General features: G+C 38.2%; 2 protein-coding genes across 2 annotated transcripts in view; one reads left to right on the top strand and one right to left on the bottom strand.

The window, feature by feature from the left end:
* The window catches only part of LOC140170822 (uncharacterized), a 116,271-nt gene that overhangs the window by 55,720 nt on the left and 39,074 nt on the right, over positions 1-21,477 (top strand). The window lies entirely within an intron of this gene.
* On the bottom strand, positions 830-19,574 carry LOC140171983 (mitogen-activated protein kinase kinase kinase 7-like). The gene is made up of 2 exons (XM_072195330.1): positions 19,105-19,574; positions 830-1,675 (listed from the first exon to the last, which is right to left on the bottom strand). Exons 1-2 carry the CDS (start codon positions 19,504-19,506, stop codon positions 830-832), a joined length of 1,248 nt encoding a protein of 415 aa, XP_072051431.1. The 5' UTR covers positions 19,507-19,574.

Here is a 21,477-nt window from a genome sequence, read left to right as displayed (position 1 = left end):
TTGGTGCTCCCTCGTACCCCCCTCCTTGGTGCCCCCTCCTTGGTATGGATTGACAATTAGGCTAAAAAAACTCTGAAGCAAGTTTGTTTCCCATCCATAGGTGGTCTGAAAACCAAAATGTGATATCCTTTTTTAAATTTTATATTTTTACAGTCAGGATTTATGGTAAAATGTGACACGATCAAGGGATATGAGTCGGATGTCGCTAATATTGATTTTGAGATATTGGCAAAGAAAGTGTTAAAATTCTTTTGTTTTATATTGTTTTCAGCAATTGATAAATTGATGTAACTTCACAAAGTAAAGTTGCATCAACATGGGGTTTTCAGTTTCAGAAAGCTCTAAATGTCCTCTTTAGAATCATGTGTAAAACTCATTTTCGACCAGGGCCGACATGTGACTCATTCCCCTTGATCATGTCACAAATATGCCTCAAATCACAAATATATAATGTCAGATCAGTGGGTTAGATATGAAAATTATAAGTTTTAGGAAAATTATATTTTTTGATTTGCATTGCTGATTTCATATTGCTTGTAAAGCAAAATATAGGAGAAAGAATCTTTTGAAAAATGTGTTAGTGCCATTATTATTTTGCTTGGAAATATAATTGTTTCTGGATTTCTCAGATAAAAAGCAATCGCTATAAAATTGCTCCGAAAACAAAATGTGTGTGACCTATTAGGAAACAAACTTGTGTTTTTACTGAGCCTTATCACATACTTGTTGGTGTACATTCTTGTAATAAAGTATCTATTTAGTTTAAATAAACACTATGAGGTTCATTGTTGCTTCATCTGTCAAAGCCTAATGTTAATCATGGATGCCTTTATCCACATGAATAGATTTCAACTCTATCATGATATGTCACATACAGTTTTCTCTTCCCAATTGCAAGACAGTGAGGGTAGTCCTTGGTATCAATGGATCTCAGGTATTCACCAGATGATGAGAAGCAGTGGACTCCATGGCTGGGTGACCTATTGTTACAGATGAATATGATGTCCTCATAGCAGCAAACTCCATAAGCATACCATCTTGTCACATGAGATGGAGGCTTGAATGTATGTAGCATATGTCCTGTGCTGTTCACTATCTGTACGTAATTCCAATAGTTACTTACAATGATTGTATCTTGTGATGTCACAGCTAGAAAGTATGGCTTAATGTTTACTTTGATGCTAGTGATGTGAGATCCATCTTGCCTATGCCTGCTGATATACTTCTGTTTGACCTCTCCTACCAATAGTTGACCCTTGCTATCCATTGTCAGTCCTATTAGTGTAGTATTTTCAGTATTTGATGGCTTGTTTTCAGGTGATATGGCAACCCATCTGTCTTTATACATACCAGAAGAATCATACACTTTAATGAATCTGGTGCCATCTGTGATAACATAATTTCCTTCAGTGCTGACAGTGACATTCCAAGGCCATGATTGTGTCCCAGGCATCAGTCCTTGTGTAGTATCAATACTGAGTTTGTGTTGTCCTTCTGCATTGTACACCTGTATCTTTGCTGCGCGGGATGCTACAGCAACATCTCCTGTAGGGCTGACTTCAATGCCCATAGCACAAGACAGCTTACCAGGCTGACCTTTGCCAAATACCTTCTCAAGCATGAAGGATCCAGTAGTGAGCCTCTGCTGAAAGTGCTCCCTCTCTGCAGATGTCAACTAATAGAGTGAAAAAATAGGTATACACAGAAAAGTTACTCACCCTACATTTGTGTAAAAATTAAATAATGTACTTCTAATCTATTTCATTAGTTTAATGAACTGATATTTGAGTACTTCTGATCATAAATTTAATGAATATACTGATGATCTTCTTCACAATGTAGATTGGGGCATATCCAGGGTGCAGAGGAAGCACCAACACCCAGGGATCTGTGCCTATTACAAATTTAATATTTTATTTAATAGAAATTTTAATGGATAATCTCCAGATCATGATACAGTGCTACAAAAAACATGTTTGAAACAGTCAAAACCTACCGGTATTGGTTGTCCCCTCTGTCAATTTCAAAAGGTGCTTTCAGCACCTCAGGGATGTTTGTTTCTGGATACACCCAGCAATGAAAAACAGAGGCTTTAACAACATATTTTTTGGGCATAATAATAGCCTTAATTAACAGTAAAATAAAATGTGTTTTGGAATGAACAAGGACAGGTTTGTTTTTGACACTGACTGTGATATGATAAGCAGTTTTATAAATGATTGAAAATTTTGGGTAACAGTGTTTCACTCCAAATTTAATCACAAGTATTGAAATTTGTACAATATGTTGAAGTCATTTATCTACATGGATAGATTGACACAACAATGGCTCAGCACAATACTGCCTCTTATCATACCACTATTATATTTTCCTATCTGGTCAGTGGGTGCGTATTTACATGGTATACGAGTCAGTGAGAGGGCATTGCGTAAGCACAATATGCGTATATACGACGAGATAGGCATATAAAGGCAATTTGCGTATACCAGGCACGTAAAATGCACGCGAGGCATGATACGCAGAACAGTCATCCAATTTTTGTAATGTTTTTTCGTTTTGGCAACAATTTAAATGCTGTTTAATTTAAAAACTGTAAGTTTTTAAGCATTTAAAAAGTTTAATTAAAATTATTTAAGTTTAAGGATGCACACAGGATCACTGAAGTGTTACATGGCCAAAATTGAGTTTTCATCACTAATGTCATCTTCAAACCGTATTTTATCTTGTCATTAAAAGATTTTAAAGAAATCTTAAAATTTGAACCATAAGAAAAGCTATTTTAAAGACCCTTTTTTTATTAAAAATTTGTCAAAATGCAAAAGCAAATAAATCATTGTTTTCCCGCAATAGATCGCGTTGTCGTAACGCGTACTGCGGCGTACAGCTAGCAAAGACACGCTGGAGTCGCCAATCGCGATCACTACCGTATTTTATCGTATTGATCTCTTCCGAGGTAGGTAAAGCTTGCACCATTGCATTGCGAAACTGCGCGCCGACAGACCACCACCGTCCCCGTCCCAGAATCAGTAGGCCTACTCGATAAATTTCGCCAAAAAAGTGCTGATATAGTGGTATAAATTATAGGTTTTTTTCATATGAACATAATATTGAATTTTTTGTTTGTTTTTGTTTTGTTTTTCAAGTTTCATTCTGAACTTGAAAAGATGAAATTTATCTGTAAGAAGTAGTTACCCGTAAGAAGCACTGTAATGATGACGCAATCTGGTTGATACTAGAAAACGTAGGCCCTAAATATTTTGCTAGTAGGCTAGACTTAGCCCATATAGTATATATCATTAGGCTTATTATTTTATGTTTAAAAAATTGTTTTATTTCATTCATTCACTCATTAATTCATTCATTCATTCATTTCATTGTTATTATTTGATTTACCAAGTTGGTGTAGTTGGACAAGAATATAGGCCTATACCGTAAACGTTCGCCTAATGGCGCTATGGAGTTCATGGAAATGAGAGAGCGCCATCCCTGTAAAAGCCGACTATTATCACTGATCATTAAGGGTACGTGTAGTTAAAGGGTGAAACCTATCGACACATACAATTATGAACAAGATCGAACAAACTTGTTCATGATAATGCGGTAATCATTCACCTGATACGTTGTGGCCCAGTGAGCAGAGCATTAGACTATAGTGCGAGGATAAAGAGAACTTGTGGAGAAGATTGATGGTTCGAATCTCATGCAGTAATTTCTGACAGATTATGATGTCTGTCAATGTTTTTTTTCTGATTTGAGGAAATTTTATTCTCTATTTTCTTGATTTCATCTTTAAAATTGTTTATATAATTTTATTATTTTATCTTGTATGTGTCTTTTTTTCATGATTCTTTGTTTTTATCGTTTCATTTTAGAGTAACTCAATCCATTCAATCAAATGTTGTAATGAACCTATTTGATTGTATAGGCATTTGTTATGTGCGACAAGTCTTTCAATTCGCGCGAGTGTCCTTGCCTATGCATCAGTGATCATAAGAGGTATATCATTTTATTTGAAAGGGGGGGGGGGGAGTCCCAAATATACGGGGGTCATAAAGTCTTGGAAAGAATAATAGGAGGGGGTCATAAAATGTTTTATGACCAAAATGTATGGAGTCACACGATGACCACAGAAAGTGTGTTATTTTATTCAAAAAGACTGATTTCAATACAATTTTGGGGTTTGGGATCATAACATTTTTGTTGCCGACATAGGGGGTGCGCAATTTTATTGATGCAGAACTTTTTGCAAATTTGGGACCCAAAAAAAAAAAAAAAAAATGATAGCCCTCTAAGAGGATTCAAAAGATAACCTCTGCCCCAATAATCCCTAGCTATATTTGTTTGAAACTGTTCCACGGAGGATGTATCATAATAGGCTCAGTCTTCAAATGATATAAATAAAATTTGAATGAGTGAACGAACAAAATCATACAACGACCAACCATGGAAATAGTAGATGAGAAGGAATCACAACGAAATCGATCGCCTGTGACTAATCCCGCTTATCTATTCTTCATTACAAAGGAAGCATGATGCAGTCATGGTCCATGGCAAAGGCGATTCGACCTTTGTGGCATTAAACCCAGTTAACAGGAAATTAATCCAGTAAATCGATTCAGTAAAGCAAATAAGCTCATGCATTCGATCACTAACGGCAACAAGCTTCGGACGATTACCCCAGCTGCAGCGTGTGTAAACTCTAATTTGCATAGAGGCTGCACGTGAAATTATTGATTGGCTCCAAACAAAGGATTTGAACCGTGCACGTAATCATGGCGCAGTGCAGTCCATTCAATCAAATGTTGTCATCAACCTATTTGATCGCAGTGCATTGTTATGTGTGTGAGACGAACTGTCGCGGTTGATTGCAATCAAACAAACAATGTCTTATGTATTACTTTGTTCCGTGATGAAAATCGTGATGTTTTATTCAATCACTCTTGAAAAATGTATTTCTTTGTAGGCCTATTACTTTGTTTTGTGATGAAAATCGTGATGTTTTATTTCATCACCCTCTAAACAATAATTATAGTTACATGCATTTCAAGAAAAAAATCTTATTAAAACGGTAGGCCCTATGTTGTTTAGAAAAAATGTAGAAAGTGATGATGATGATGATGTCGATGATGATGATGATGATGATGATGATGATGATGATGATGATGATGATGATGATGATGATGATGTCTCCAAAAGTATCCCGGTTTGTTTTTCTTGCCCTAAATCGTATGAGATATCTATTAATAAGGCACTTCAATAATCAATAATCAGTCCCGTGACGGCCTCCACTAACTAGCTACTAACTTGGGTTTATGGGCGCTGATATTTCATGTTCACTGTCACTTATTTATCAGAAAAGTGCGACCATTTGTCAATCACCTACAGTACCCAATTTCGCATACTATATAAGAAACTCATCATGATGATTGCCAGAGAATAGTTAAAATGTAGCTTGTACCGCTTTTTTTGTGGCATCCTTCAGAAGTGAGCGGTCCGATACCAATATTTTCGGTCAAATCTCCATTCAATTAACACGGGAGTTGGCTAGCTATGCCTTGCCCTCACTCATATTTTACAAAAGTGCGACTATTTCTGAACATCTAACCTAGCTGTAATTTTAGGTCATGTTAGAGAAATATATTTGCTAGAAGTTTGGAGAATACCTAACATATTGGCTGGTTATTTTCACACAGTGATGTTAACTAGCCAAGTGCCCATTCTTCCAACGAGATCATTTGTAGGGTCACGCGTCAATGGTGAGAGCACTGTGTATTGTGTATAGGAAAACGGACAGTAACTGCAGTATGGAGGACTCAACAAATTCCCTTTTGAGGACACTCATATTGCCGCCATCAGCGTGATTTGGTAGCATAACTGGAAATTCATAGCGATAAATCTTTGGCACAAACAAATTTTGAACCGGTTGTTGTGACCTTAGTTGATGTAGCGCACTTTTAACGCTCATTTAGACTGGATTTTATAAACATTTGTAACAGATTTCTGCATTTTCAGATGCAGAGAAGTCAAAACAATACAAATATTGGGAAATTTAATCAAAATACGTTGACACTTTTAAAAAACTTTTACATTTTGTAAGGATAATCGTATTTTCGCTGACCCCAAATTTAATTAAAATGTAAAGGTATAAAACAAGTTGTTCCGATTGTTTCCGAACAATGGGAACAGATTCTATCATAAGACAAACGGAAAATCAATTCTATCAATTTGCCTTCACATGTGCCCCAGACCGCCCACATAGGTAAATTTGCCCCTAAATGTTTCAAATATATGACTTTCTACTTCCGATTTTGGTAATACATCCTTCCCACAAGGCATTATTTTTGGCTATGTTATCCCATCTGTCCCATGATGCATTCATATTTCCCGCCCTTTCCTGCTCACAAGGCCGCATTTAGTCCATAAGCATTGGTCGCTTGACTGCAGCTTTAGAATTGAAAATCTCAAGTCATAGAAATGTTACGTCACCGATGACCATCGTGTTGGGATATAATCCCGAGGATTATGATATAACTATAGTGGTTGACGTGTATAGAAACGTCAATGTACATGTCGGCAATGTGTTTGGAACTTTGATGATGGTTAGTTGTGATTCCTTCTCATCTACTATTTCCATGGACCAACTGAATAGAGGCTGTGCATATGACGTATCATCCCGTAAATATGGCGGACTACTCAAATGCATTCAACAAAAGCATGATTGCATCTACCGCAACCGTTCGTCTCACACACATAACAAAATGCACTACGATCAAATAGGTTGATGACAACATTTGATTGAATGGACTGCACTGCGCCATGATTACGGGAAGAAACCGGTTCAAATCCTTTGTTTGGAGCCAATCGATAAACGCAAGGCCTCTATAGCTATCATTGAATACTGGCTAGGATTCCACAACACAATGAGAACATGTTATAAGGCGCTTTGGAAGGCACACAATACCCCAATGGCTTTCCATATTATGTGCACTCAACAACTATTCAATATCGAAGCCCGGTATCAAAGTTACGCAATGTTACTATGTCAACGGGATCACGCGCTTAAGTAATGAACCACGATCGAAACAATCAGTACACAAAAAACATGAAAAAGGCATACCAAAATAGCGTGATCGTAATGATCGCCATACAAACAGTGCTTGGTTCCGATACCATCACGGAGTTACGTAACTACTTCGTGGTCTGATAGTTATATGATCAATGGTCTGATCTACTTGGGTTCGATCCTTTTAAGAAAAGAAAAAATAGCTGATCATTTATAATGCATAAATGAATAAAGTAATGTAGTTACATGTACACAATTTGAAACATTGAGGCCGTTCTATTTTTCAAAGGTCATTTAACTGTTAAATGTAGTGGAATATATCACGCATTGATAGGTAGCAGGTGGAGCAAATTTTGTCAGCGGTTTTTGTTGCCGTTTGTTCGCAGTGCCTATTTATCTATAAAAAAATAAGAAAATTAAAATTAAATTAAAAAAATTCACAATATTCGCTTTCAGTAAAATGGGGACAAAATCCAAAAACATTTCTTGACCCTTCTTCACATAAAAGTGGGGGCAGAAATCAAGATTCGAACCAGTACCATTCACCATTCAAGGCGCACCCTCTACCGACTGAGTTAACCGGTCAGACAGTAGAAGGGTGTAATTTTGAATTGAAGAGTATTAAAAAAAATATGAAGAAATTACAATGTTATAAAAAGATTTACCAAAATGAGTATAACGTATGAATCGATTTACAAATTAAGTCCAATGGCACTTTGAGAAAGAATACCTGAAGAAACCCCAAAACATTTGCTGCTCTAGCAACTAACCTAGTGACCTAAAGTATTGGGTCATGTCACGATATTTTTTTCTGAGGCATTATGTCCAGGTTGCTCAATTTAACATACACGTATCCTTAATGCTGTTGAGATTTTACAAGGATGGCGCTCTCACATTTCTAAGAATCCAAAAGCGCCATTAGGCGAACGTTTACGGTAGTATATATTAGCTTATATTTTATGCAGTCTCAGCCTTGGTTCGGGGGCCTTTGCGGTCGTTCAGTCTCGTCTTAATTTTGAAGACCATAAAAAATAGGCAAGCAGTTATTACCAGTAGGCCTATATTAGATACCTAAGGCCCTGAATAATGTTTCAAAGTGTTATTAAAACACGGATTTAAGATTCGTTTTCAAACGTTCTCTACTCCTGATTGACCATTAACGCAATGTCAAAAACATTGACATTTCAATACATCATATCGACCATCTAGGCATTATGGCCTACAACTCTATGTAAAAATGTCGATATTTGAAATCGGCATAGCGAGCACGCGTTTATGAAAGCATTTTCATGAATGTTTTAATGCTAAATAATAATTTCAAACGAGAAATATAATCGAAAACGCAAATTCGTGCTTTTTTCATAATCCATTTTAACTACATTTCCATTAGTAGGCCTATTATGTCTACCATATGCCATGATTGCGATAAAAGCTTTTGGTTTTACAACACTTTTTGCGAATGTTTTGGCCTAATGCCTTTGTCAGTGACGTAGCTGCCGGGGGGAAGGGGGCAATTGCCCCCCTGGCAAAAATTGTCTATTTGGGCCCCCGCCTCAGACCCTGCACCCCCTAGCGCTATTTGGGCCCCCGCTCCCTAGCGAAGGAAAAAAAGGGGAAAAAGGAGAGAGAGAGCAAAAAAGAGAGGAAGAGAAGGGGAAAAGAGAGGGGGAGATAGGGAGAGGAGGGGAAAAGAGATGGGGAATCCATACGATATTGCAATACCATACAATTATTGTCAGTAAGCCTGGTAAGAATTGTTTATTTGGGCCCCCGCCCCCCTAGTGCGGGGAAAAAAGAGAAAGGATGGAGAGACAGGAAAAAGATGGGGAAGAGAAGGGAAAGAGAAAGAGGGAATCCATAGGCCTACGATATGTAGGGCCATACGATTATTATTACATATACTCGACAATATACTTGTAATGACTTCTTGAAGACAAAGAAATATAAATCTTTTGAAATGCTAATTGCACAAAAGCACCTATAGGAAGAGTATATTGACTAAAACAATAAAATGGTCAACCCAAAAAGAAAAGTCGAAAAAGGTGGTCAAGAAGGCTGTGGCCAACATGTTTCTTGTAGCATGCCCCAACCGAAAATTTTCAGTATCGACACAAAATTGGCCGATTAAGTCATTTACCATTGAGCTATTTCAAACTTGGGGCCGAATTTACGATTAGACCAGATGGACCAAATAGCCTAAGGTACGTATGTTCCCCCAAACACCATGTTTTGGACCGAAATATGGTAACATTACTAAATTTTGCGCGCTTCGCGCGCACTGGCCTTCATTTTGGGTTAAAATTGTCTGAAATTGGAAAATTTTTAGCGCGCTTCGTGCGCAATTTAACCAGGAAGCTATCAAGAATTATGGCCAAAATTCATTTCTATTAACACCAAATAAGTAATAAAAAAGCAAATTTTTCTCAGTAGGCCTAATAACCCGATTTACCATTTTCTCTCTTGGGCCACTGTATTGCCAAATTTAAACGTATTTACCTTTGTTTGTTTTTTATTTTTATTTGATATATTTGAAAGTGTACTTTTCTTTGAAAGTACACTTTCTTTTTCGATGGGGTGCGCCGCACCACCGCACTCTACCCCCATTCTCGTTTGGTGGATTTGGGCCCCCGCCCCATACAGGCTTGCCCCCCCTGGAAAAAATCCCAGCTATGCCACTGGCCTTTTTATTTGCAATGTTTGTCTGGCTTTCAACTTTCACGTTTATGTTTTCTGCATACTTTAACAGGTAAACTGCTTTAAAGTATTTTTGTGAATGTTTTCATGCAGTGTTTTAAAGTGCTCTTTATAGCATGATGCCTATATACGGTAGGCCTACTGCATAAACCACAATCTAATTTAAAGACATAAGTGTTCCGTTTTCTACTTTTGAAATTCGGTTTTGTTAGGCTATGTCAATTTCCGTGTTTTTCAGTTTTCTTGTGACCTCTCCATGTTTTGCCCGTTTAACATATATATAGGCCTACTTTTGTCCGTTTTACAAGAAGTTTATTCAAGACATATTACAACTTTTACCCCACTTTTTACACGTTTATTTGATTGAAAACAACAACATCCAGACACACTTTTTTAAATTTTTGTTGTTGTATTTTATTCACTTTTTATGCGGTACAAAATATTTTACCACTTTATTGTGGCTTTAGGCCTATCATGAATGGGCCTATGACTTTTGTACGTGTTTGATATTCCGTAAAAAGTTAAAAATAAAATATGATAACAACAAACAATTACAAAAACAAAAACGGAATATTGAGTAATGCGACACATCAGAATCTTTTAAAATTTTACTTGGGATTCCTGTGGTGTAGGCCTAGCTATAACGGGCGTTAAAATGCCTATCTTTGGCGCGGACGGGCCGCTGTGGTGCCTCTCAAGCACCAACTAAAAAGAAAAAAGCAACGAGTAGTAACAACATCATGTTTGCGGTTCAGAAAAGGACAATGAACATAAAAATGCAATATTTGTCAACACCAAAAAAAAAGAAAAGAAAAAGAAAATCACCAAAAACGAAAAAACATTTTTAAAGCAAAATTATGAAAGTTAGGACAAAACAGAAATCGCAATTATCATGATTATGTCTCAATTTATTCTTCATTTCATAAAACTTCCTGATTATCTGCTAAAATAATTGCTTGTCAGTTATTCTATGCTACTTTTAATGTTCTGATGTCCGCAAATTTTAATATAGAGTATGATCTTTTTTTTATACGGAACAGGACAAAATTGTGAAATAATCATGGTTTCGTTCGCTGCAACACGACCATGCACTGTGCAACTTATTCACAGAACCTGTCTGTCTGTCCGCTGCGCCTAGTCGCTCCTCAACGCCGACGCGACGCCGCTGGCCTTGCGGACGCTCTGCTGCACCATGGAAACAAGACTGACAGTAAATAAAATGGCTACTCCATGTGGATAAACATCTGCCGAATGTGCACGGATAATTTTGTCATATTGTGTATTTTACCTTCTAAATCACCAAAAAAATGCCAATCTGCTGCAGTTGGACGCCCCTTGACATTTTCTAACTTGACCAAACATCACAAGTCACCGGATTATATATTTATGGAATAATCTTCAAAAATGGACCTAAAATCCGCTGTATTTTTCTAAATCGCGATTTTCGGCAAGTTCATTTTTGACCACTTTTAACCATCTTTGGTCCGTCATAGCGTCTAAATGAAGCATCACTGAGGTAAGTTTTAAAGTCAAACATTTAGATATGGGCAAAATCTAGATAGTATTTTTTCATTTTTTTAAATTAGGGCCTAGAACATTTTTTATCACCCATGATTCAAAAATTTGAACACAGGTCACATGTTTTTACTGATTTTTTGCCTATATTTTAAAAAAACTAAGCAAAATTTCGAAAAAATAAAAAAACACTTTCTAGATTTATTTGTCTAAATTAATAAAATTCATGTTTTACAGTTTTTGATTTTCAAATAATTTTTTTATGGCAGACCAAAAATTTTTGGTCAAAAAAGCCGTTTTGGGGGATTTTCTCGAAAATCGTACTTTTTGACCCAAAACTGACATTTTAAATGGATTTATGAGCTCATTTCCGTTCAAAAAATGTATATGCTTTTATATACTTTACATAAATAGTTTTCGAGTTATGAGGTGGATAATAATGGATAATTAGTGATCCTGTGTGCCTCCTTAATTAAAATTATTTCAATATTTAGAATGACTTAGTGGTATGATATATTAGACTAGGAGCCCAGACAATTTATTCAGCTCATCAGACACAAAAGGTTTGATGGCCTGGTTATGTTAGTATAGGGCCAAGATTCAAAATTCCATGTTGCTGCCGGGTCGCAGCCTGTACGTTTAGCCTGGGGGTCACAAAATAGGGGGCCAAAAAATGCATTTATTCAGCTCAAGAGACACATGGACAAAACTTGTTGGATATCACTCCCAGGAGGATACTTTTCATGCCTATAGCAATGACAGCAATTTGGGCCTGTACGGGGCCCAGACAGTAGCCCCAAAGGGGCCCGCCCATATGGTGTTATTCAGCTGAAGAGACACATGGATGAATCTTTTTGCATTGGAACTATTACCCATTGGGGTGCTCAAAAATACCAATGACAGCAACTTTTTCCTGTACGGGGGCCCAGACAGTAGCCTTAAAGGGCCTGATGTCCAACAACTGATTTATTCAGCTGAAGAGACACATGGATGAATCTTTTTGCATTGTGACTATTACCCATTGGGGTTTACAAAAATACCAATGACAGCAACTTTTTCCTGTACGGGGGCCCAGACAGTAGCCTCAAAGGGACCGATGTCCCATAACTGGTTATTCAGCTGAAGAGACACATGGATGAATCTTTTTGCGTTTTAACTATTACCCATTGGGATTTACAAAAATACCAATGACAGCAACCTTTTCCTGTACGGAGGCCCAGACAGTAGCCTCAAATCAAGAACTTGTCAATCTAGTGTAAATCCTGAGGTAGTCTATGTCCCCCCCCCCATGCCCAATGTTATGGAAATGAATGTTTCTTGCCAAATTTAAGCTAATATTCATTGTATAAGCAAATATTAGCTCGCTTCTCGCATTGTCCCCTTCAATGTTCATATTTGTTCATTTTAGCTTGAAATTGGCAATTTTCCGCACTTCACGAGCAAAAGTCGTTACTTTTATAATTTTCGCACATTTGTCCAATTCAATGTGCATACTTGTACTTGATTATTAACTTAATATTGGCGTTGAAATTGGCAAATTTTCTGCCCTTCACGCTGAAGTAATTAATCTCAATCTGGGAGCAAAATTACATATTTGTGCGCACTTCACGCATTTGTCCCCTTCAATGTTCATATTTTGATTATTTGAGCTTGAAATTGTCAAATCCCATAATTTGTTCAAGAAACTTAATATCATGTGGCATCTAAACATGCTACTTGCGCTCCGCTTCAACATATTTTCAAGAATTTTACACCAAAATGTCACAAAGAAATTTACGCCACTATTGTTATTAACATGCCCTCTCCCCGCCCCCCACACACACACTTATGAAGACCTGCATGTCATCGCTGATCAAAGGGGCCTGTGCGTTCATTTTAACCCCGGGCCCGTAATTCCCCCTCCCGTCCATGGGTAGCTCTTCTGACTACAAATGGCTTTGGTAGCAGTGCCTTAATCAGATCTGGTGGGCACAAACTGATATGCATTTTGTAGAGGACTGTTGCTGTAGCCACTTGACGCCTTTGATGGGGATATGTGATGTTCAGCTTTGTACTTGTTCAGCGTCTATGATTCAAGGGTCTATCTCTGGATAGAGTCTTGTAATCCTAGAGTGGTGGTGGTGGCACTCATCCAAGACAGTGAGGCATATTCCATCACACTGCTTTGGCCTTGTAAACGGTTGCTCTGCCTCTGACATCAAGTTTATTTGCAACTCTCCTCAGAGCGCCCAGCTTCTGTCCTGCTCTGGATGAGATGTTAGAAATTTGCCTTGTCCAGGTCAGCTTGCTGTCGACTGTGACTCTCAGGATCTCCAGCTCCTCCTTCTCAGCAAGTTTGGCGGTCCAAACAGAAGATCTAGCTTGGTTAGATTCCTCTTTATTGATATTGTCATTGCCTTAAATTTCAATGGCTCAAAGGTCACCTTCCATTGTCTGCCCAGATCCTCATTCTCTCCAGGTCTCTGTTCAGGCTAGCAGTAATGACCTCAGGGTTGTGTTATCGATACAGTGCTTACACTCACCTGATTGGAAAACCTCCTCGTGCAAATGGTGTCTACTTTCACAATTATGCCGACGACACGCAAATTTACATTAGCTTTGATCTGAGATTAGATATTAGAGGACTCAAAGCACTGTAATTTCGCTGCAATGGTGAATCATCACAATCAGATCGCATCAACTAGGCCAGTTGCTGCCGAACGGCGCACACCTATCCGCATTTTAGATTGTAACATCCACCATTATCTGTGCAGCTCCCCAAATTCCATTGGGTGAAGGAAGTTTTTGATAACCAAACAACTAATCACCGATTTTTGCGATACAGGAAACCGGAGATCCCGGAGAAAACTCTGCGAGAGCGAGCATGGAATCGGGATAAACCAAGTGCACATGAGTCCTTGGGCGCGCCAGGGCTTGAACCCGGGACCTCAGTGGTGCAAGGCGAGGGAACTACCACAGCCAACTCGCTCCCCAAGCAGTGGATGACTTTATACAAATTGCAGTTAAACGAGGCTAAAACCGAATTTTTCGTTGCTGTTTCTTCGGGGATCCATGCCCGACTTAATAATATCACTCTGACTCTTGGTAATGTAACAATAACACCAACTAAGTCTTTGCGGAACCTTAGCATCGTATTCGATCCTCCGTGGAGTATGAAAGTCCAAAATGTCTTCCATCATTAAATGTGTTAGATATCATCTCCGGAATTTGTTACGCATCCGCCGTTACTTAATACAAGATGCTTGTAAACTTGCTGTTCGGTCGCTCATTATCTCCCGGATTGACTACATGTATGGTAATGTTTTGCTCTATGGTGCCAATGAAGGTGACTTAACACGCTTGCAACACCTTGTTGCTTGTTGGCCGAGACCTCCCAGTGCTCCTTTACTACGCCTCCTTCATTGGCTGCCAATTCGCGAACGTATCAAGTTTAAACTACTGGTCTTCGTGTTCAAATGCCTCCATTTACAATCTCCATCATAGCGTCCAGATCTGATTTCGGTTAAAACATCTGTGTATGCCACTCGTTAATTCGTCAAAGGACAAAACACTTCTACCGAAACCAATCCACGTACTGGTGATCATTCATTTGAATCATGTGCACCCCGGATATGGAATTCTCTACCTCGTGACATCAGGGAAGCTGGGGTACTCCATCAAAGCAAATCTGAAAACATACCTGTTCAAGTAGTTTTTTCATGCTCCTATCAAAATTGTTTTGACATGTATTATGCTTTGTATTGTTTGTATTAGTTTATGTCTCTGGTCCATGTACCATATATTATTCTCTTGTAAATAAAAGCACTTCGTTCTTTATGGCGCTCCATAAATGCCTATTATGTATAATGTTATGTTATGTTATGTTATGTTATGTTATATTGTCTCTAGATGTAATCTCACAAAACAAGGTGGAATCATCTCATGAGAGGTAGAGTTGGTTTTTACTATCATCACCCAGGTCATCAATGAAGACAGGGAACAGAAGTGGGCCCAGTATTAACCCCTGGGACACTGATGCATTGATGGAGGAAGTATTTGATGACTGGTCAGATAAGACAACTTTGATGGAACGATCTGTCAGGCAGCTCCTAATCCAGCTGAGCAGCTTGCCGGATACTCCTTTTGCTATGAGTTTCGAGCAAAGGCCATAATGGCCAGACATTGTCGAATGCTCCTTTGATATCCAGGGCAACCAGACGCAGCATGTTGCCTCGGTCCAGGGAGTTGGACCATACTTGGGTCAGAATATGTGCTGTGCTGTGGTCTAAATCGCAACTGTCTATCTGATATCAGTTATATATTTCCAAGGAGATACTTCTGAAGTGGATTCTGTACAACAGCCTCCACGATCTTGCTGATGATGCAGAACAGACATGGGGCGGTACATAGGTGGATTAGACTTCAAACCTCTCTTGTGAATAGGGATGACAGATGCAGTCTTCCATTGGCTTGGGAAAACTCCCCTTGAAGAAGAAAAGCTCAAACAGCAGGCTGAGTGGTCTTGCAAGTTCTGCAAGATAATGAGCGCTTGCAAAAAAAAATGCGCGTGTATCTGGTTGCAGATTCCTATTAGCTTCATAAAATCTTTGACCTTTTGATGTAGTGTAGACTTGACGCCGACCCTTCAGCACTGGTACATCAATTTAACTCATGGTGGACTTACCAAATAGGGTGTTAACATGGGACATTGGGCCCTTTGAGGCTACCGTCCGAGCCCCTGTACAGGAAAAAGTTGCTGTCATTGGTCCAATGCAAAAAGCTTCATCCATGTGTCTCTTCAGCTGAATAAATTAGTTATGGGACGTCGGCCCCTTTGAGGCTACTGTCTGAGCCCCCGTACAGGAAAAAGTTGCTGTCATTGGTATTTTTGTAAACCCCAATGGGTAATAGTTCCAATGCAAAAAGATTAATCCATGTGTCTCTAGCTCTTCAGCTGAATAACCAGTTAGGGGACATCGGACCCTTTGAGGCTACTGTCTGGGCCCACGTACAGGAAAAAGTTGCTGTCATTGGTATTTTTGTAAACCTCAATGGGTAATAGTTCCACTGCAAAAAGATTAATCCACGTGTCTCTTCAGCTGAATAACCAGGCATGGGACATCGGGCCCTTTGAGGCTACTGTCTGGGCCCCCGTACAGGAAAAAGTTGCTGTCATTGGTATTTTTGTAAACCCCAATGGGTAATAGTTACAATGCAAAAAGATTCATCCATGTGTCTCTTCAGCTGAATAACCAGTTATGGGACATCGCGCCCTTTGAGGCTACTGTCTGGGCCCCATTACAGGGAAAAAGTTGCTGTCATTGGTATTTTGTAAACCCCAATGGGTAATAGTCACAATGCAAAAAGATTCATCCATGTGTCTCTTTAGCTGAATAAATCGGTTATGGGACATCGGGCCCTTTGAGGCTACTGTCTGGGCCCCCGTACAGGAAAAAGTTGCTGTCATTGGTATTTTTGTGCACCCCAATGTATAATAGTTCCAATGCAAAAAGATTCATCCATGTGTCTCTTCAGCTGAATAACACCATATGGGCGGGCCCCTTTGGGGCTACTGTCTGGGCCCCCCGTACAGGCCCACATTGCTGTCATTGCTATAGGCATGAAAAGTATCCTCCTGGGAGTGATATCCAACAAGTTTTGTCCATGTGTCTCTTGAGCTGAATAAATGCATTTTTTGGCCCCTATTTTGTGACCCCAGGCTAAACGTACAGGCTGTGACCCGCAGCAATATGGAATTTTGAATCTTGGCCCTATACTAACATAACCAGGCCATCAAACCTTTTGTGTCTGATGAGCTGAATAAATGGTCTGGGCTCCTAGTCTATATTTGTTATTAGGTTCAGCATTGGTATTGTACAGGAAACTATTGTGCTCTCAGTGTTATGACACTTCACATGTGAAAATTTCCCATACCACACCACCACTTCACCTACATTGTAATAACTAGTAATCACCATTAGCCTGTATAAAATTCATTTTTTGGATCTCGTCCACTGCCTCAAGTTTTGAGATTAGTCAGATTTCTTCAAAAAGATTTGTCAAAATATTTAAGACTGGAATACTTATAGGAAATCTTTATGCAGATAGTTCATTAGAGAAGAAGGATCATTTTCAAGTCTTTTTGTGGTACTCTAAGAGGGTTTTTTTCCCTCAGAATCTCACATTGAAATAAAAAGAGCCTTTTTATTTTCTTTGAAAAAACAAGAACCAAAAAATCAATTTTATGTGGCCTCAGGCCAAAAACAAACAAACAACAAGTTTGTTTCCACTGGCAGGTCTGAAAAGTATAATGTGCAATGTATTTTCTTTTTCTTTTTTGAATACAAAAAACTTCAATGCGCAATGTGGTATTTAAAAAAAAAATCAAGAAAAAATACCTGTAAACAACACCATTGGTATCCTCTAAACATTTATTAAGGAAATAAAAGAGACAAAATTCCCACTGTCAGTTCACCAAAACTATCCATGCATCAAACAAAATTTTCAAGTTCAAATTGAACTGAAATGTCGGCATATTATTTATTCTTTTTTCCTTTTTTTGGAGGGGGGGGGAGTGGTGATGATGGCAGGGTTGGCGATTTTCTTGATTTAAAAAAAAATAAAGAAAAATCAATTTATTTGATTCAAATCAGATATATTTAAAAAAAATTATTCCAAGAACTGCTATACCACATGATAAAGTCAAAAGAGAACAGTTGAAGGCTAGACATATGCGCAATCCTAAATCAAAACACCGCTCATTGAACAGTCGGTATCATCCGTGAACAAAGATTCGTGTAAAAGGGTCATTTTGATCAAAGCACTGTATGAAGGCAGGGGTAAGGGTATTCCTTGCTCAATAAACCACACATATTGGGGGACATTCAAGGAAAAAGTTGTATGAAATCAATTCAATCTTCTGACCTTGTGAGCACCAAACGCAGAAGATCCAGTAATGAGCTTCTGCTGAAAGTGCTCCTTCTCTGTAGATGTCAACTAATAGAGTGAAAAAATAGATATACACAGAAAAGTTACTCACCCTACATTTGTATGAAAAATAAATAAATAGCATGACCTCTAATCTATAGTGGGAATTCCAATTGAATGAACGCAGCTTTCAATAGCGTGACGAATTTTTGCGTACACTGCGCGATGTACTCCAGCGTGTGTAACTGTGCGTGAGTAACGCGAAGTGAATCAACCATGCCAACGCACTTTTCGTGATTGGATAGCATTGTATCCAAGGTCGTGCGTTTGCGTTCTAGTTTGAAATACGCAATATACGATCGCGGTTGGATCGAGTGCAGCTGTAAAAAGCTGCGTTCATTCAATTTGAATTCTTACTATAGTGATATTAATTAGTCGGCTTCATTCCATAGTGGGGTTTAGTGATTTTTTGTCATTATTTTTAATTGGCACTTATGTTTATAATGATGTTCTCTTTCATTTTGGTAAGTCTCAGCAGTCAAAATTAGCTAATTAATCAATTAATCAATTATTAATTAATAAATTAATTAAATTTGACTTATCATTACAAAGTGAAATTGTGTTTTCCTTAGTGGCGTATGTCATACTCATTTAACAGTAAACAAAATTAGGGTCGATTGGTCAGGAATTTTAAATTTAAATTTTTTTGTATTTCTGGAGACTAAAATGACTACAAATATCACTGAGACTATAATGACTATAAATATCACTGAAAGCTTGAAACATCTGGCAAAAATTTGATAATATTTTGCAAACATATTTTGAAAATTGTTCTGAATTTTAAAAGATTTAAATCAATAAATGTTGCCATAAAAAAGCTGATTTTATATGATTTTAGCAAAATTTTAGGAAAAAACCCTACTTACCACCAACAGAATATGGTCAATGGTAGGCCTCTTATGCCAGTCTTTATCCCAGCATTGTCTCATCAAGTCAGCCAGAGCTTTAGGGCAGTCGGGAGGAATCACCGGTCTCTCACCATCATTGCATATTCTCCAGATGGTATTAGGAGCATCAGAGCCTTCAAATGGAATTTCTGTTGTCCACAGCTCCCAGACCACCACTCCATAGGCATGAATGTCATAAAAAGGAGATAGGACTTCATCTGTCATTAGTTCTGGGGCCATCCAGGGGAGAGAGGCTCTTTCTGTTGCATTCTTGATTGTGATCGCACTCTTCTTAGCTAACCCGAAATCGGCGAGTTTGAGGATGTTTCCTTCAGCTATCAAGTAGTTCGGGGATTTCACATCTTTGTGAATGTACTCCATTTGCTTCAGGTACTGGATAGGTTTGGCTGCTTGCTTAGCCCAGTCATAAACTAGCTCTGTAGGGAGTCGTTTCTTTTGGGACCTTTGCAGGTCAAGATAGGACCGGAGAGTACCACCCTTGCATAGCTCTAATACAACATATTGGTCTAAGCTATCATCAGAGAAACCGATGAGCTTGACAATATGAGGATGATCTAGTTTGGATAGGACTTCAACCTCATGTGGATCAGGCTCATTCAGTCTTTTAGCTGCTACATCTTGACCCTGCCATTTGGCTTGGAATACTGCACTGAAACCTCCAGTGCCAATTCGCTTCTCCAACTTAAGATCATCCTTTTTTATTTTCAAGTACGCCATTTGTTAAACAGATGTAGGCTGTAAAGGGAGGAGGAAAATCAGATACCTGTTTTTAGAAACCTCATTTGCAGTAGATATTTGGCCGTTACTAAGGCTACAGCAAATGTATTTGGTTAGAATATAGGGGACAATGACAACTTTACCAGTCTATGATATAAAATTGATTAATTCAAATTAAACAATTCATCAAGTTGCCATGGGCCACGCCATAAGACATGTTGCAAGGCTACCAAGTGACAGGTGATATACGGTCGTGTGTCTTGAGCTCGCCACCAAAAAAAGGTGGCGATGTTACAGCAGCATTATATAAAAGCCCCCCCCATAAAAAGCAAACCCACAATTTTTTTTAGTGCAGTTAAGAAAAACATTTACATTGAACTTTTCCATGGATTGGGTTTTAAGTATGCAGAATTTGACAGCCATTCCCCTAGACTATGTCTGGTTCCACACAGGCAATGCCCCCATGCCCCCATGCCCCAATACCCCTGTGGCACTGTTAGCATTAGAATTGAGATAGGTTTCATTTGCCAAAACAGAGGCTGTAAGATTTTTAAAAAAATAGATCTCCATTTTTTTTGGAATCAGGAGTAAAACTTGAGTTGAATCTTGGCATTATTATTAACATTGTAAAGATGATAAAAGATTACTTACCTGATTGTTCATAGCAGCTTCCAATTACCACCAAGAACACAGCTGTTATAGGAACCAAAGTCTTTGTCATCTTCAGTAGATAGTCCTACACAATACAAGTAGTCAGTTCGGCCAATAGAGATATCAAAACTTATTTTCTCATTTGTACGCAGTACCGGGTATTGGCAAAACACAGAAGTTCAATCATATAGTCTTTGAGAGTAAATGAAATTGGAATGATATAGTAAATTACAGTTATTACATCCAATTTTGGTAATTTTACCAAATCATATGAAACGATTCATATGGCTGCATGATGTTGCCAATTGAGGTGTCACCAAAATGCATGCAACATGCAGTGAGTCAACGAATATAATGGAAATTTATTACTGGAATTCCAAAACACACGTCCAACATGTATTATACTTTATTATTGTCAAGGTCACCAGTACCACACACAACTATTACCCAACCTTTACAGTTTCCTGGTTCATTTAGTTTGGTTATTCTCTTATTTGCAAAATTTAACAATAGGTGATCACAAGTAACAAAAGGCATTGTTCGAGTGTGAACATATTTTTATGTGGTAACAAAATTCACATGGCCTACTGACCACTGCTACAGACTACCACTTGACCTATATTTACTTTCCATGTACTGCTGGACGAGCACTTCAAATTTCTTACTCCCTTCGTAGTGCAAAAGGTTAAACCCTGCCCCGGTGGAAGAGGAGAGCTGAGATAAATAAAATAATAATAATAAAAAATAATTATACGAGAGTCATTCAAAAAGTTCTACCTCCACCACCACATCTCTGTTATCTTACGTGCCAGGATATTGAAATTACCCATGATTATACTCTTAAATCTTGGCTACAAAATACAAGTTATTCGGTTAAAATTTGGTATGTTGGAAACGGTTAAAAACTGAAGCCAAAAGTTTAGTAAGTATCATAGTGTAGCCTGATAACCTCCATAAAAATGT

Source organism: Amphiura filiformis, chromosome 15, assembly GCF_039555335.1.
Source record: "Amphiura filiformis chromosome 15, Afil_fr2py, whole genome shotgun sequence".
Taxonomy (NCBI): Eukaryota; Metazoa; Echinodermata; class Ophiuroidea; order Amphilepidida; family Amphiuridae; genus Amphiura; species Amphiura filiformis.
This window is presented reverse-complemented; position numbering and strand designations above follow the sequence as displayed.